Source organism: Sinocyclocheilus rhinocerous, unplaced genomic scaffold (genome assembly GCF_001515625.1).
Source record: "Sinocyclocheilus rhinocerous isolate Xijiao unplaced genomic scaffold, SAMN03320098_v1.1 scaffold2183, whole genome shotgun sequence".
Lineage (NCBI taxonomy): Eukaryota > Metazoa > Chordata > Actinopteri > Cypriniformes > Cyprinidae > Sinocyclocheilus > Sinocyclocheilus rhinocerous.
In genome coordinates this window covers 247,830-260,337 of record NW_015634579.1, presented here as the reverse complement: position 1 = coordinate 260,337, position 12,508 = coordinate 247,830, and the positions used below count along the sequence as shown (strand labels likewise).

Below are 12,508 nucleotides of genomic sequence, written 5' to 3'. Positions count from 1 at the left end.
GAAAGTGGCCTGGAAGGGCCAAGTTTGCCCACCCCTGATCTAGAGACTGTGACGTTGGTGGCTGATTGTGACTCATGTTCACTGTACTTTTACAGAAGCAAGAGATCATCAGTCTACCAGGAAACTGTGTGTTGTATTCATTGGTTTTCATCCAACACCACTATTTCTCAGTTGCATTATATCCACCTTTTTCTTCCCGTAAAAGTGGGCGCAGCCATTTGCAAATTCTATGGGTCTAGCTTCCCATCTCATCCGCATTCAGCTATTATTAGCTGTACAAACCAGCTTGTTTTGCAGCTTGATATTGAAAATTGTTGTGTCTTACCATATTATTTTAGTGTATTATCTTAATTATGAACACACTGGTTTGTAAAGCAAACAGTTTTACCATTTACTGCATGTTGATATTCTTGTTATTTCCCTATAGCAGCTAATGTTGAGGAAAAGGTAGATGCTTCTATTAGATTAAACTAAGTATGAGAAAATGGGTTTAGAGACTTGAGCACACAATCTGAGCTTTCTGATCGTTAGAACAACATGGAACTTGGACTTTTGTGTTCTGCTTCAGAAACTACAAAGAGGAAGTCATAAGGTGAAAGAGGAAGTGCAGTTATTTGAAATCTTCAGTCAGTGTGTTTGAGGGTAATTCTAGACAAAGTGTGAAGCGTAACTAGGACCAGAAGAAATCTGCTGACCTTTTTTGCACTGGTTGTACGGAAATTTGAATAAATTTGCCAAACAATTTAATAAACAAATGTGTATGAGGTGGACCATTTTTTACATGATACTATATTGTAATAATGTGTAGTTTTGTATGGTTTCGGAATATTGTAATCATTCAGCACAATAGTAAATATCAAAATACCACAGTTTTACCACCTGATACCATAATTTTATCACCACAATACTTTTAAGTTTTTAATGTGCACAAAACAATATATGCCTTTTTTAAAACACTTGTTAGCAAAGGTTCTCAGAGTCCTGCTGAATTTAGCCCATAGTATCAGGAATGCTGAGAAATTACGTTTCCCTCTTTTGGCCCTCCTGACTTTCTCACATACAGGCACCAGAGAGTCAGAGGAAGTAAAAATAGCGTTCATTGCTTGAGTATATTTAGCGGCGCTTGGCTTCGGCCTAAGCGTTACTGTGAGAGAACTTGGCCAGTGGAGCAGCGAGGAGCGTCTGTGTGCCGTGTGATTGTTACTGTATACAGTACAACTGTGTGGGTGTGTTTGTGTGTCACCATGTCTTCGCTAACGTGTGTGCGTGTGCTTTAGGAGCTCCTCAGCCGAACCTCACTGGAGACGCAGAAACTGGAACTCATGGATGAAGTTTCCTATCTGAAACTCAAGCTAGTCGGCATGGAGGAGGAACACAACCACATAGATGAACAGCAGAAACATCATAAAGCTGAGGTAGTGTATCAGTCTGTCAGGTCATAGAGGGCAGTGGGTTCATCTGTTATGAGATGGTATTTGATTAATATCATATTATTGTAGTTCCCTAAATGATACTGCTTTAAGCCCATGGCTGTTTACTTCCTCTATTTGTGTAGTCTGTCTTGTAGGGATGTCACAGTACTAGTACTCGATACCAATACATTGTTTTCATGATTCTCCATTTTATTATCACAGCAAATAATTTAATTTAATAAATATTAAAGGAATAATTTAGCCTTTATTTTTATATTTTTCCTTTTCATTTTAGTTTGAACTTTGAGTGATGTTGAACTAATAATGCTTTAGTCATTATTAGTTTTTTTTCTTTCTAGGTGGCTTAATTTATTTTTGCATTTTAGTCATTTTAGTTCTTAAAGTTTTTTTTTTTTAAGTTTAAGTTTTCATCTAATAATTATTTTATTTCATTTCAGCTTTATTTAAATTACAGACATTTTTAGAATTATTTTCAGATTTATTTAAATTAAAGTAAACATTTTTTATTTAAATTTTATTTTAGTAACAATAACACTTTGTAGTATATAAACTATATAAATATTAAGTAATACAGTATATATTTAATATATATGTATGTAAATGAATGTTTAAGTTGTGTGTGCTTGTATAGAGTATTAATTATATATCTCTTATATTTTATTATCGATTTGGTGCCGATATAAAAGTAATTTTGACACCCCTACTATCAGGAATTGTCTGACAACTGTTATGTTTTCCTGTTTGCTCATAAAATAATACTGATGAATACTTTGTAATGCCGGTTTAGGTTTGTTGACTAGGATGGTTTTGGTTGACTGGATGATGTTATTTAGGTCTTTTTGAGTGTGTCTGTGTCTTTGTTGTCCACCTGTTGGCTCTAATTCAATTGAAACCACACACACACAGAAGCAGCCATTTCAGTATATGTGTTGTTATATACATTTAGAGGTATATTAATAGAAAAGTATATGGTTCTATTGAAGAGAAACTGATTTTTGACACAACATTGTGGTTACCAAGAGCATCATGTTGAAATACAAGATCAGTAAACATGCTCAAAAGGTTTTGAGCTGACATTTACTTTGATGTTTCCATATGCCGCATGGAAACATAACTAGGGAACAGGGAAGTTGTGGTGGCATGTTTATGTTGTGGTGTGTATATGTAGATCCTGTAGATTTATCGCCTCTTAACACCTAATTACTTATCGGACTCCCAGTGTAACGCACTGTGCAGAGCCAACAGACTAAACGGAGACTCAGAAAAACACCATAAAGCTTTAAAGGAGCATCTGTTCTGAGCTTTATTTTTCTAGAACATACTACATCTCTGGTTTTCTGTCTAAAAATGGAATGGTTCCCTTTTCAAAGCATTTTCCAAAACAGCAAGTAGACGGGTTTCCCAGAGCTATGGGAAAACCTGGAAATATCAGAGAATTCAAAGCCTTGTAGAGACATGGAAATTAATAGAAATTTAAAGTCATGGGGATTTTCATAGTGAACATACATTTGCCTTGGTATCCTCACTCAGCTTAAAATATTTAATCTGCTTAAAATTGCTATTTGTGAGCGCAGTCTATATTGAAAAAGCCATTGGTCATTAGAAAACACTTTCTTTTCAATTTCTATACAAGTATGTAAACATTCTCCTGGTGTTTGATTTCAGGTAGGTATACCAAGGACTCAAAACAGGAAGGAGTTTGACTCTGAGCCAATAGACGTCTCATTGTTATGAATTTGTCATTCGTTTGAGCTGGGCTATCACACAGCCTCAGCCTTTCCACACTGACAGTGTGCTTACAGAAACATGATTTACAGCTATGTACACACACCCAGGCAATTACACATACACATTCAAACCCTACGTCCCACAAATGCTCCCGGTGCCAAAAAGGCAATGCGCTGATAAGGGAAGATGCTAAGCAGTAGAGACACAAAAGCATGCGTTGGACCTAAATGGGAGACAGTGACAGGCAGTTTGATGAACGTAAAATGACAGACGCCAGAAGTGCTCAGTGCTTGTCTTGACGAGTGTTCAGCTGCACACAACATGCACACACTTTTTAACACGTATCTGCAATGGGTGACATTCACCTTTAGAAATGAAGCGAAAAGCAAAGGAAAAGCTGCTAATGGCTGTTCAGTAATGTGTGTTGCATTTTCGGTTTACAGGGTATGTACATTTTACATTTCATATTTACACATTCAAATGTCAAAATGTATAAATCTGTCTAGTCAAATCAGTAAAAATTGCGCAAATCTCGCTTGTCACAAATGTATGTGCATATTCTGTGACTGGTGGTTAATGTTGAAATTTCTGGGTTTACTGAGTAATGACTCAATCTTGTAAATCATTCTTTCTTGCATCTTTCTCATAAATCCATAGTATCACTGCACACTGTTGGTTGTGTGGTAACTGAGCTCTCCTTGCATTTGTTGCTTCAACAAACACTGGCCTCAAGGGTGACAGCTGCAAGGCTCCATTCAACGGGACGGAATGGCAGAAATTCACTTTGAAAATACCACAGGCGCAAAACACTTTCACCACACACATCTCCCCCACTCACAAACCTTTAGCATAGAGCTAAATATAAGCTTGGAACGTGTACCTTATCATCAGCTTTAGTATCAGTGGGGAATATCATATGAAACTTCCTCTGGCTGACAGCTTTTGCATTTCTGTCCGAATAGCCAAGATTAGCCTGACTAATCATTCACTCAAAAAGTATTACATTATTATTTATTACTCATCTGGACATTTATTTGAATCCAAAGCACCTGCGTTTTTTATCTTCTGAAATGCTGTATCTTGGTTCCCAGAAAAACTTGTCCTCATATAGACCCTTCTTTAAATTGAAAAGTAGGTCAGTAGTTTTTTTTACTGACAAAGAGTAGGTCACAATTCAGGTCCTTTCGCCACCTTTACCATTTATACAGAAGAACATTATTTCAAGCATAACACATAATGCTGATAACATGTAAGGTATGTGAATATACACTTGTTGAACATTGGTAGTGGACAAATTAAAAAAATGAGAGACTGAATAGTGACTGAAGAGAATTTATTTTCTAAAAGTCTAGACTTAAACACTTAAAGGGTTAGTTCACCCCAAAATGAAAATGCTGTCATTAATTACTCACCCTCATGTCATTCCAGACCCGTAAGAACATCATTCATCTTCGGAACACAAATTAAGATATTTTTGATGAAATACGAGCGCTTTCTGACCCTGCATAGACAGCAGCGTAACTGAAATGTTCAAGGCCCAGAAAGGTAGTAAGGACATGAATAGTCCATGTGACATCAGTGGTTCAACCATAATTTTATGAATCTACAAGAGCTTTGAGCTATGTGGTACGGTCATGAACGCACGTCAAAGACTGACACGGAAGAGAAGAAATTGTTGAATAAAGTTGGTATTATTGTTTTCTATGCGCACAAAGTAGTCTCGTAGCTTCATAACATTTAAGGTTGAACTACTGATGTCACATGGACTATTTTAACGATGTACTTACTACTTTTCTGGGCCTTTAACGTGGTAGTACCCTTGCTGTCTATGCAGGGTCAGAAAGTTCTCGGATTTCATCAAAAATATCTTAATTTATGTTCTGAAGATGAACGAAGGACTTATGGGTTTGGAACAACATGAGGGCGAGTAATTAATGACAGAATATTCATTTTGGGGGGAACTATCCCTTTAAAGGAACCTGAACCTGAACCTCCAGAAATGCTTGTCTGGAGTGGACATGTGATATATTAGATACGAAAACCAAAAGTGCACAAAGCCAAAGAATAAATATGGCTATTCAGAGAACTCAGATTAATCATAAGACCATCTACAGTATGTCTATGTGTAACTGTGTTTCCAAATCTAAACAACGTTTTCCTTTTTTTCTGGCTTTCTTGTTTTTGCTCTCTCAGAGTGTGGTTAATCTAATTAGTGAACTACAGGAGCAGATGTGTAAATTCCAGGAGGAAATCAGCAATCGCATTCAGGAGCAGCGGGCCCTGGAGAGCCTGGGGGACAGTGGCATACGCGAGGCTCTCGACCAGAGCCCCGATGTGGGCCTTGGTGCCTCGGATGCTGAGGAATGCAGCTGCCGCTGTAGAAGCGGAGGAGAGAATGTAGGCAGATCCTCATTACGTGGTGGACTTACTTCAAGACCGTTTTTACCTCCTTTACCCTAAAACAACCATTCCCCATCTCACTTTTGAACACTCCAACAGGAATTACTACTAACTGCCTCTTCCTACAGTGAATCCAATGTGTCTGCGGGCTCCACTGTGGGAATCTCATGGTTATTGGTGTTTGCAGTGTGTTCCGATGACAGAATGTCATGATTTATTTTGGGTGTAAACCTGCATGAAGGAAGTTCACTAACGCTAACGGTTGCTGAGTAGATCCAGAGAGCTTCCAGGGGCTGTGGGCTTAGTGGTGACCCTATTAGATTCTTTCTCCTTGATCAATTCTGTCAGTTTTTGAGGATTCAAGGTATCTTACCTAGTTTAAGAAACTAATAAGGTTTTCCAGGAATCTCCAGAGCTTTTTCTTGTGTTTTAACTGCACGGTGTGTGGGTTTCATGGGTCAGTCCAAACCCTTTCTCCTGAATTCCTTTGTATTGATATGAAAGCCCTTAGTATGGATCCCCTGAAGTGGAATTTGCAGAAAAAAAGCACCTGGAACTTTCGAGTATACACAAGAACATTTTTCCACATGCACAGGAAAGTTTCAGGGTTTTATTTTTTCTGCAAAGTCAATTTAGGGGCTCTGTACCTTAGAAAGAAGCATAGTTTTTCCAGGAGCCGTTGCCAGAATGGTTAGATATTTGCCACTGTAAGGTGGTTTGTAATTGTTCTTCTTTGTTTCTGCTTATTCATCAGGCTTTGCTACAAGAGCTTCGCCTTCTTAAGAGCAAAGTTGAAGAACTGGAGGGGGAGAAATCGCAATATGAGAGGAAGCTCAAAGCCACTAAGGTAATGTATATTTAATCTGGAATCCTATTAGCCTTCAGTCTAGTAATTGGTGCTCTTGTGGTTCTGTTTTGTTCATTACGAACTTTTAACTGCCCCATCAGCATTTACTAACAGTCTCTTTATCCATATTGGCTTAACCCCAAATGCAAACTCTTGTCAATGCAACCTCTTGCTTTGATCCCGTAACTCTTCAATACATACTAATTTGACTTTTTATTTAATTGTTAATTGCACTCTCACATACTCTTAAGCTCTCAGCATAATGAACGTTCCTCTTGCGTTCTCTTTTCCTCCAGCTTTCTATCACCTATTCCCTCCATGTCTGTTACCAGTCGCTCATGACCAAGCTTTCTACACTGAAGCTCACGGTCGAGCACACTCAGGTAGAACGACAGCATTGGGAGGAGCGCTGTCGGACAGCTCAGGTGCTTAATCCCGCTCCCCCTTCTTATCCCTTGTCATCCTCCCTGAGGAGTATGACACAAAGGAGAGGGCGATGATGGCCCTGTCCCAAAATGGCACCCTCAGTCCTTGTGGTTCTTTGAGTTGCTTTGAGTTGCTGGATAACTGACCACGTCCTTTAAGATCTATTGACGACACATGGGGAATGCGCTTTGGAATCATAAAATGGGACACCCTGTGGTCTCGTGGAAAAAATGAAAGACCACATTGACCGCAAGTTTGCATCAAGAGTGCCATTTAAGACAGGGTTGCTTTCATAATACTTCCACCTCTGCTCAAGACTTGGAGGTCTACGTTTTCCAAGCTTTGTCATAGTTTCTTGAAAATGTCCACTCCTTTGGTTGTTATGCCTCTCTGAGCTCCCAGTCCTTGTGCCTCTTGAACCCTCGTTTTATGTCAAGGGCATCCAATCCAGGCCACTATCTTGCAGAGCTTAGCTACAACCCCAATCAAACAAACCTGAACCATTTAATCAAAGTTTTCAGGATCACTCAAAACTTTCAGGGAGGTGTGTTAGAGCTAAACTTTGCAGGAAGGTGGCCCTCCAAGAGCAAGATTAGACACCCGTTTTATGTAACAGGCACTCGGTCAGTTGTTGACAAGCTACTGAATATTGTACAATAATCTTACAGCTTAAAGATCCCCAGTTTTTAATGCTGACCTGTTTAGATGACTTGCAATTGCTCTCGAAAGTTTGAGCCAATAATAGAGCTCCACATGGTTCAGTGGCAATCTTATAAACCACATTATGTGTTGAAGTGAGTAGTTTAGTTAAACCGGACATGTGGATAGGCTACTATAGATGATCTATCTCTGTTTGCCTTGTGCTCATTGATGAAATAAGCATTTGTTTGTTTGTGTGAATATTTGCGTGTTAGATTGGGTATGCATGACTTCGACCTCTGGCAGATTGTTAGGTTTGTCTGTCTTGGGAACAAAGGTTGAGCAGTTCAATATGGGGATATAAACAGATTCACACACTATATCTGTACATACAGTACATTCTTTATTTACATTACATTGTCTTTTTGTTCTTCTATAGCCTGTAATGAAATACTACAAATGCATTTTCCCTCGTTTAGTCATATTTGCCTGTTACTACCCACGCAACCTTCTCTCTGTTTCACTAAACAATGGCAGATGGGGGAATGTTTATTTGTAGTGCCATTGGTGGCACAGAAATTAGAGGAAGGTTGTGTGTGTTGCTATGTGCTGACATGTGAGCATTTACAAGGTCAGGACACTGATGTAAGGAATCTGCTGCCAAAGAATTTTTAGCCAGTCTCAATGTTCTGATGGGTATGGCCGGCATAATCTCTTCAAGATGATGTGAAGCGAGAGTCAGAAATCTTATCATATTGATATAGCTAGAAAGCTACAATGTGGAAAGTGTCGTTATGTTTGTTAATTCATCAGCTCAAAATAAATAATTTTGTGCCTTTTATCAACCTTGTAGCCTGCTATAGTACCAGCATAGCTACTTGAATTGGTTTTCTGGAAAATCATGTCTGAGCATGATGGTGGTGGTACAGTATATGAATGGTAGCGATATGCTACATATTAAATAGAAAAAGCTTACTTGTTTGTGGTAGTCCAATTTTTTTGTTTCATGTTTTGTGAATATAGTGGGTGTTTTTAAGTGTGGAAGTACCATTTGTCACCCCCCAAAATGGTGAAGGTCATTTAACCTGTTTTTAACCCTATTGTGCCTGTCACTTTTGTGTTGACAATGTCAGATTCCCCTGTTCTCCCAAAAAGCATTAATATGATGAATATGATATTGAAGATTCACTGTGATGTTGTGTAAAATGTGGACCTCATTCTTTATATGAAAATGTTAATAAAATTATGGTTAAACCTGAAGATATCTTACTGTGATCTGAAATGTGCTAATCTGCTAACGTGTTTTTTTTTTTTAGACTGAGATTGCCAAACTCCAGCAGCTGCTTGCTACAAAGGATGCTGAAATCGAGTGTCTACAGAACCAGCTTCTGTCCCGAGGAACCATCAACAATGACATCACAGAGAGAGGTACCTCTAAGACGATTAATCCTAACGGTTGCTGAAGTGAGGCCTTAAATGGTTAGGACTTAACTTTTAGAAAATGTGGATTTCATTCCCTTGTTACCCCTAAATTTGGCACAGTTTAAAACCCTGATTAGTTTGACTGTTGATTATTGTTATTCTAGCAGAAATATCAAAATTAAATAGACAAAATGTATATAATTCCAAATCAGTTTGTGTGTGTGTGTGTGTGCAGAAATGAGTAACAGGGTTGCATAAAAACATCTTGTTTAATTTTTATTCTTATTATATCATGGGTAACAAGGATGATTGATCTAACGTGCTAGATTAATTTTACGTTAGATGATAATTTATCTAACATATTTAATGGGGTTCACAGATTTATGCCTTTGCTGCTTTTAAAAGTGTAATAATCTGACACCAATGTGTACTCTGTTTGTGGAAAGTACCAAAAACTAGCTGCATGGGAGTGACGATGTGTGTTGGAAACTGTTCATGTGAGTGTTGAAATTACTAACATATGGATCTTTTTGGTAATCACTATGGCCTCTGCTGTTTGCCGCTCCCTGTTGTAGAGGAAGTGTATAAGAGAAAGCTGAGAGACAAATGTAAGCACACATTTCAAAGTCTCAGATCCTCCCATGCTGTCCCCCAGCTTGATTCAGCTGCCCCTTAGCATCTCTCTGTCAATCTGACTAATGTACACTGGCATGCTGTCAAGCCTGTCGCACCAATCCCCTCAATGGCTACCTGCCCGTGTGTGTGTGTGTGTGTGTGTGTGTGGAGGGGGTGTTAAGTGGCTGATTCATGCTTGTCACACCCCTCAGCCACTCATTGCTTTCCCATGGGTCTGTGAGCTAAAACTCATAAATACAGGACCAGGGCCAGTTCAAAGAAAGAAAAAGAACAGATGAATCAGCTACTCACAACTACTATGTTTTGTATATTGCCGAACTTCATTGTAGCACATTGTTGCAGTTAATCCCATAATTTGTACATTATTAACAGCCCAATAGTGGGTGTGTTTTATTGCCTGTGAAGTGTTACTCAGAGCCATCACAGTGTGAAAAGACTTAGATTTTATGTGTAATCCTTTTTATACGTGATGCTAAATATAGTACATAATTTTAAAAAATCATAATTAAAGTATGCAGTCAAATATATAAAAATACATAAATTGCCTTGGCTTCATAATATGGTCAAATTAAATATGTTAAATATATTATAGAATTAGAAAATATTATTAATAAAAATGTAGAAAGTATAAAAAATTATATATAAAAAAGTACATTGGTGCCATTATAAGTTATAGTTGACTTTGATTTTATTTGTAATGTATTCCTATATATTCTGTTGAATATATTACATAATAATTAAAAATAATATTAAATTGACCCATTGTATTGTAAATTCATTGTAATGAAAATTATAATTACTAAAATGTTATATTAATTTACTAATATGAATGTTAATTTTTTTTTTTTTTATAAAAATAGAGTCAGAAGGAAGGTTTCCCTGCTGGAAATACTAGCTTTAAGGAGGTCAAGCTGGATTTTCAAACATGATAGCTGGTTCACTTAATTTAGCTGCGGTGGTCAGCCAGCTCTAACCAGAGGTTTTTGACTACAATGTCAGTTACAGAGACAATTTTTCTGAGCATGATGTTCTGCTATGAGTCTTGGGGTAATTAACTGCTTGGCAAAAAGCATGTGTCAATCTGGACAAGCATGTACACACTTAAAGAGAATGTTGTTTTAAAGAGTGTTTCACCTGTCAACTACTGTATTTCTCCTGGCAAACCTTCAGAAAGACCATCACATCTTTCTGAGCTTTTCTGGAGGGCTGGTTTACCTCAATATCATCTATTTGTGTGCTTTGTAAATCGAGTGTGTCACCACAATGCAGTGTCGGGGAGTGGCTAACTAAAAGTAACAACATTTTATATAGCTTGACTGTGAAAAAATAACTGCATTTTAGGGAATCTTGCTTGTAGTTTAACTACATTGAAACTCTAATGCTATTTATAATTTAAAGTAAATTCCCCAACACTGCCATAATGATGTAATGGTGCATATTAAGTTTTGTTTGCTCTTTCTGTTCTAGATCAAGAGCTGCAGAGGTTAAAAACTGGAATGGAGACACTAATAGCTGCCAATAATCAAAAGGTAAGCAAACATCTATGCGCTTTGCATTTGTTAACAGGTCTAAAATCAGCAGGAAGCAGCATGCGTGTTGTAACAGGTAGAGGGGTTTGCTTATGGACTAAACATCAACTCTATTATGTTTCTGAAGGATCGACACATAGAGGAACTCAATCTTCTGTTGGGCCAGTACAGAAAATTGAAGGACGGCTTAGCCCTTTCTCAAGGTACCTTTGACGAAAACTTAATTTTACTGCTTTAATGTTTTTTTCACTGTTACTAGATGAATTTGACACTGAATGTGATTCTCTCTCTCTCTCTTCAGTGGCCAGCGATATGTTGCTGTCTGGCAGCAGTGAAGAGGATCTTAGTGGCAATCAAAAGATAAGAGCCCTGACGCATAAAGCATACTCTGACATTGCCAGATCAGAGCTACAGGTACCGTTCAAGGTTTTAAACAGGTCATATCACAGTAAAACAGCACGATCTTGCTGTTTTGAGCTTCATTTATATTCCCTTTCTAGTACAACCAGACCAGTAATGGAAAAACGGGTCATTCAGAAATCATCACAATGTCACAACCATAAACACATTAACATGTGATTCTCATGGTTTCATATCCACCAAGTGGGTAGTTTTACACATGAAGAAATTAGCCAGTAATAATTTAGATACAGAAGTCTTATGCACTACCATTCAGAAGGTTAGGGTAGGTAAGATTTTTTTAAATGTTTTTTAAGGAATTCTCTAATGCTCACCAAGGCTACATTTATTAAAAATACAAAAATACAGAAAATTGTGAAATAATATTCCAATTTAAAATAACTGTTTTCTATTGGAATATATCTTAAAATGTAATTTATTCCTGTGATGGCAAAGCTGAATTTACTCCAGTCTTCAGTGTCACAGAAATCATTCCAATATACTGATTTGTTGCTCAAGAAACATTTCTTACTTGCTTAAAAGCTGTGCTGCTTAATATTTTTTTGTGGAAACTATAATACATTTTTCCATTCATCTTTGATGAATGTAAAGTTTAAAATAACAGAATTTATTTGAAATCTTCTGTAACATTTTAAATGTTTTTGCTGTCACTTTTGATCAATTTAATGCATACTTGCTGAATAAAAGAACTGAATTTGAATTTCTTTCAAAAATAACAATCCTATTGACACAAAACAGTGGTGTACAGTGTTTGAACAAACAGTTTAATTTGAAATTGCAGAGACAATGTGGAAAAGTGGAATTCAGGAGAAAACCTAAAATGCTAAAACACAAAGGCGTAGATTATGGTCCATTTGTCTCCATATTTCTTGGTTCATCTTTGGTTCAGTTTTTATGTTAAGTTCTATTTATTTTACTCTCCACAGATGTCTTCCCGAGGCCCGTCATCACTCCTGGTCTCTCCTCCATGTTTACAGAGGGAACTGGACTCCAGGTGAGCAAGAGTTTGTATTACTAACAGTACACTG

The 12,508-nt window shown here is 37.5% G+C and overlaps 1 protein-coding gene across 3 annotated transcripts in view; it reads left to right on the top strand.

Annotated features, from left to right (window-relative positions):
- The window catches only part of ppfibp2b (PPFIA binding protein 2b), a 59,519-nt gene that overhangs the window by 33,537 nt on the left and 13,474 nt on the right, over window positions 1-12,508 (top strand). For all 3 annotated transcript variants that reach the window (XM_016559962.1, XM_016559961.1, XM_016559960.1), the window contains exons 6-14: window positions 1,278-1,415; window positions 5,355-5,558; window positions 6,316-6,408; window positions 8,790-8,901; window positions 9,471-9,503; window positions 10,999-11,060; window positions 11,188-11,263; window positions 11,362-11,474; window positions 12,407-12,474. In XM_016559962.1, coding sequence (XP_016415448.1) covers window positions 1,278-1,415; window positions 5,355-5,558; window positions 6,316-6,408; window positions 8,790-8,901; window positions 9,471-9,503; window positions 10,999-11,060; window positions 11,188-11,263; window positions 11,362-11,474; window positions 12,407-12,474 — 899 coding nt within the window. The remainder of the gene's footprint in view (window positions 1-1,277; window positions 1,416-5,354; window positions 5,559-6,315; window positions 6,409-8,789; window positions 8,902-9,470; window positions 9,504-10,998; window positions 11,061-11,187; window positions 11,264-11,361; window positions 11,475-12,406; window positions 12,475-12,508) is intronic.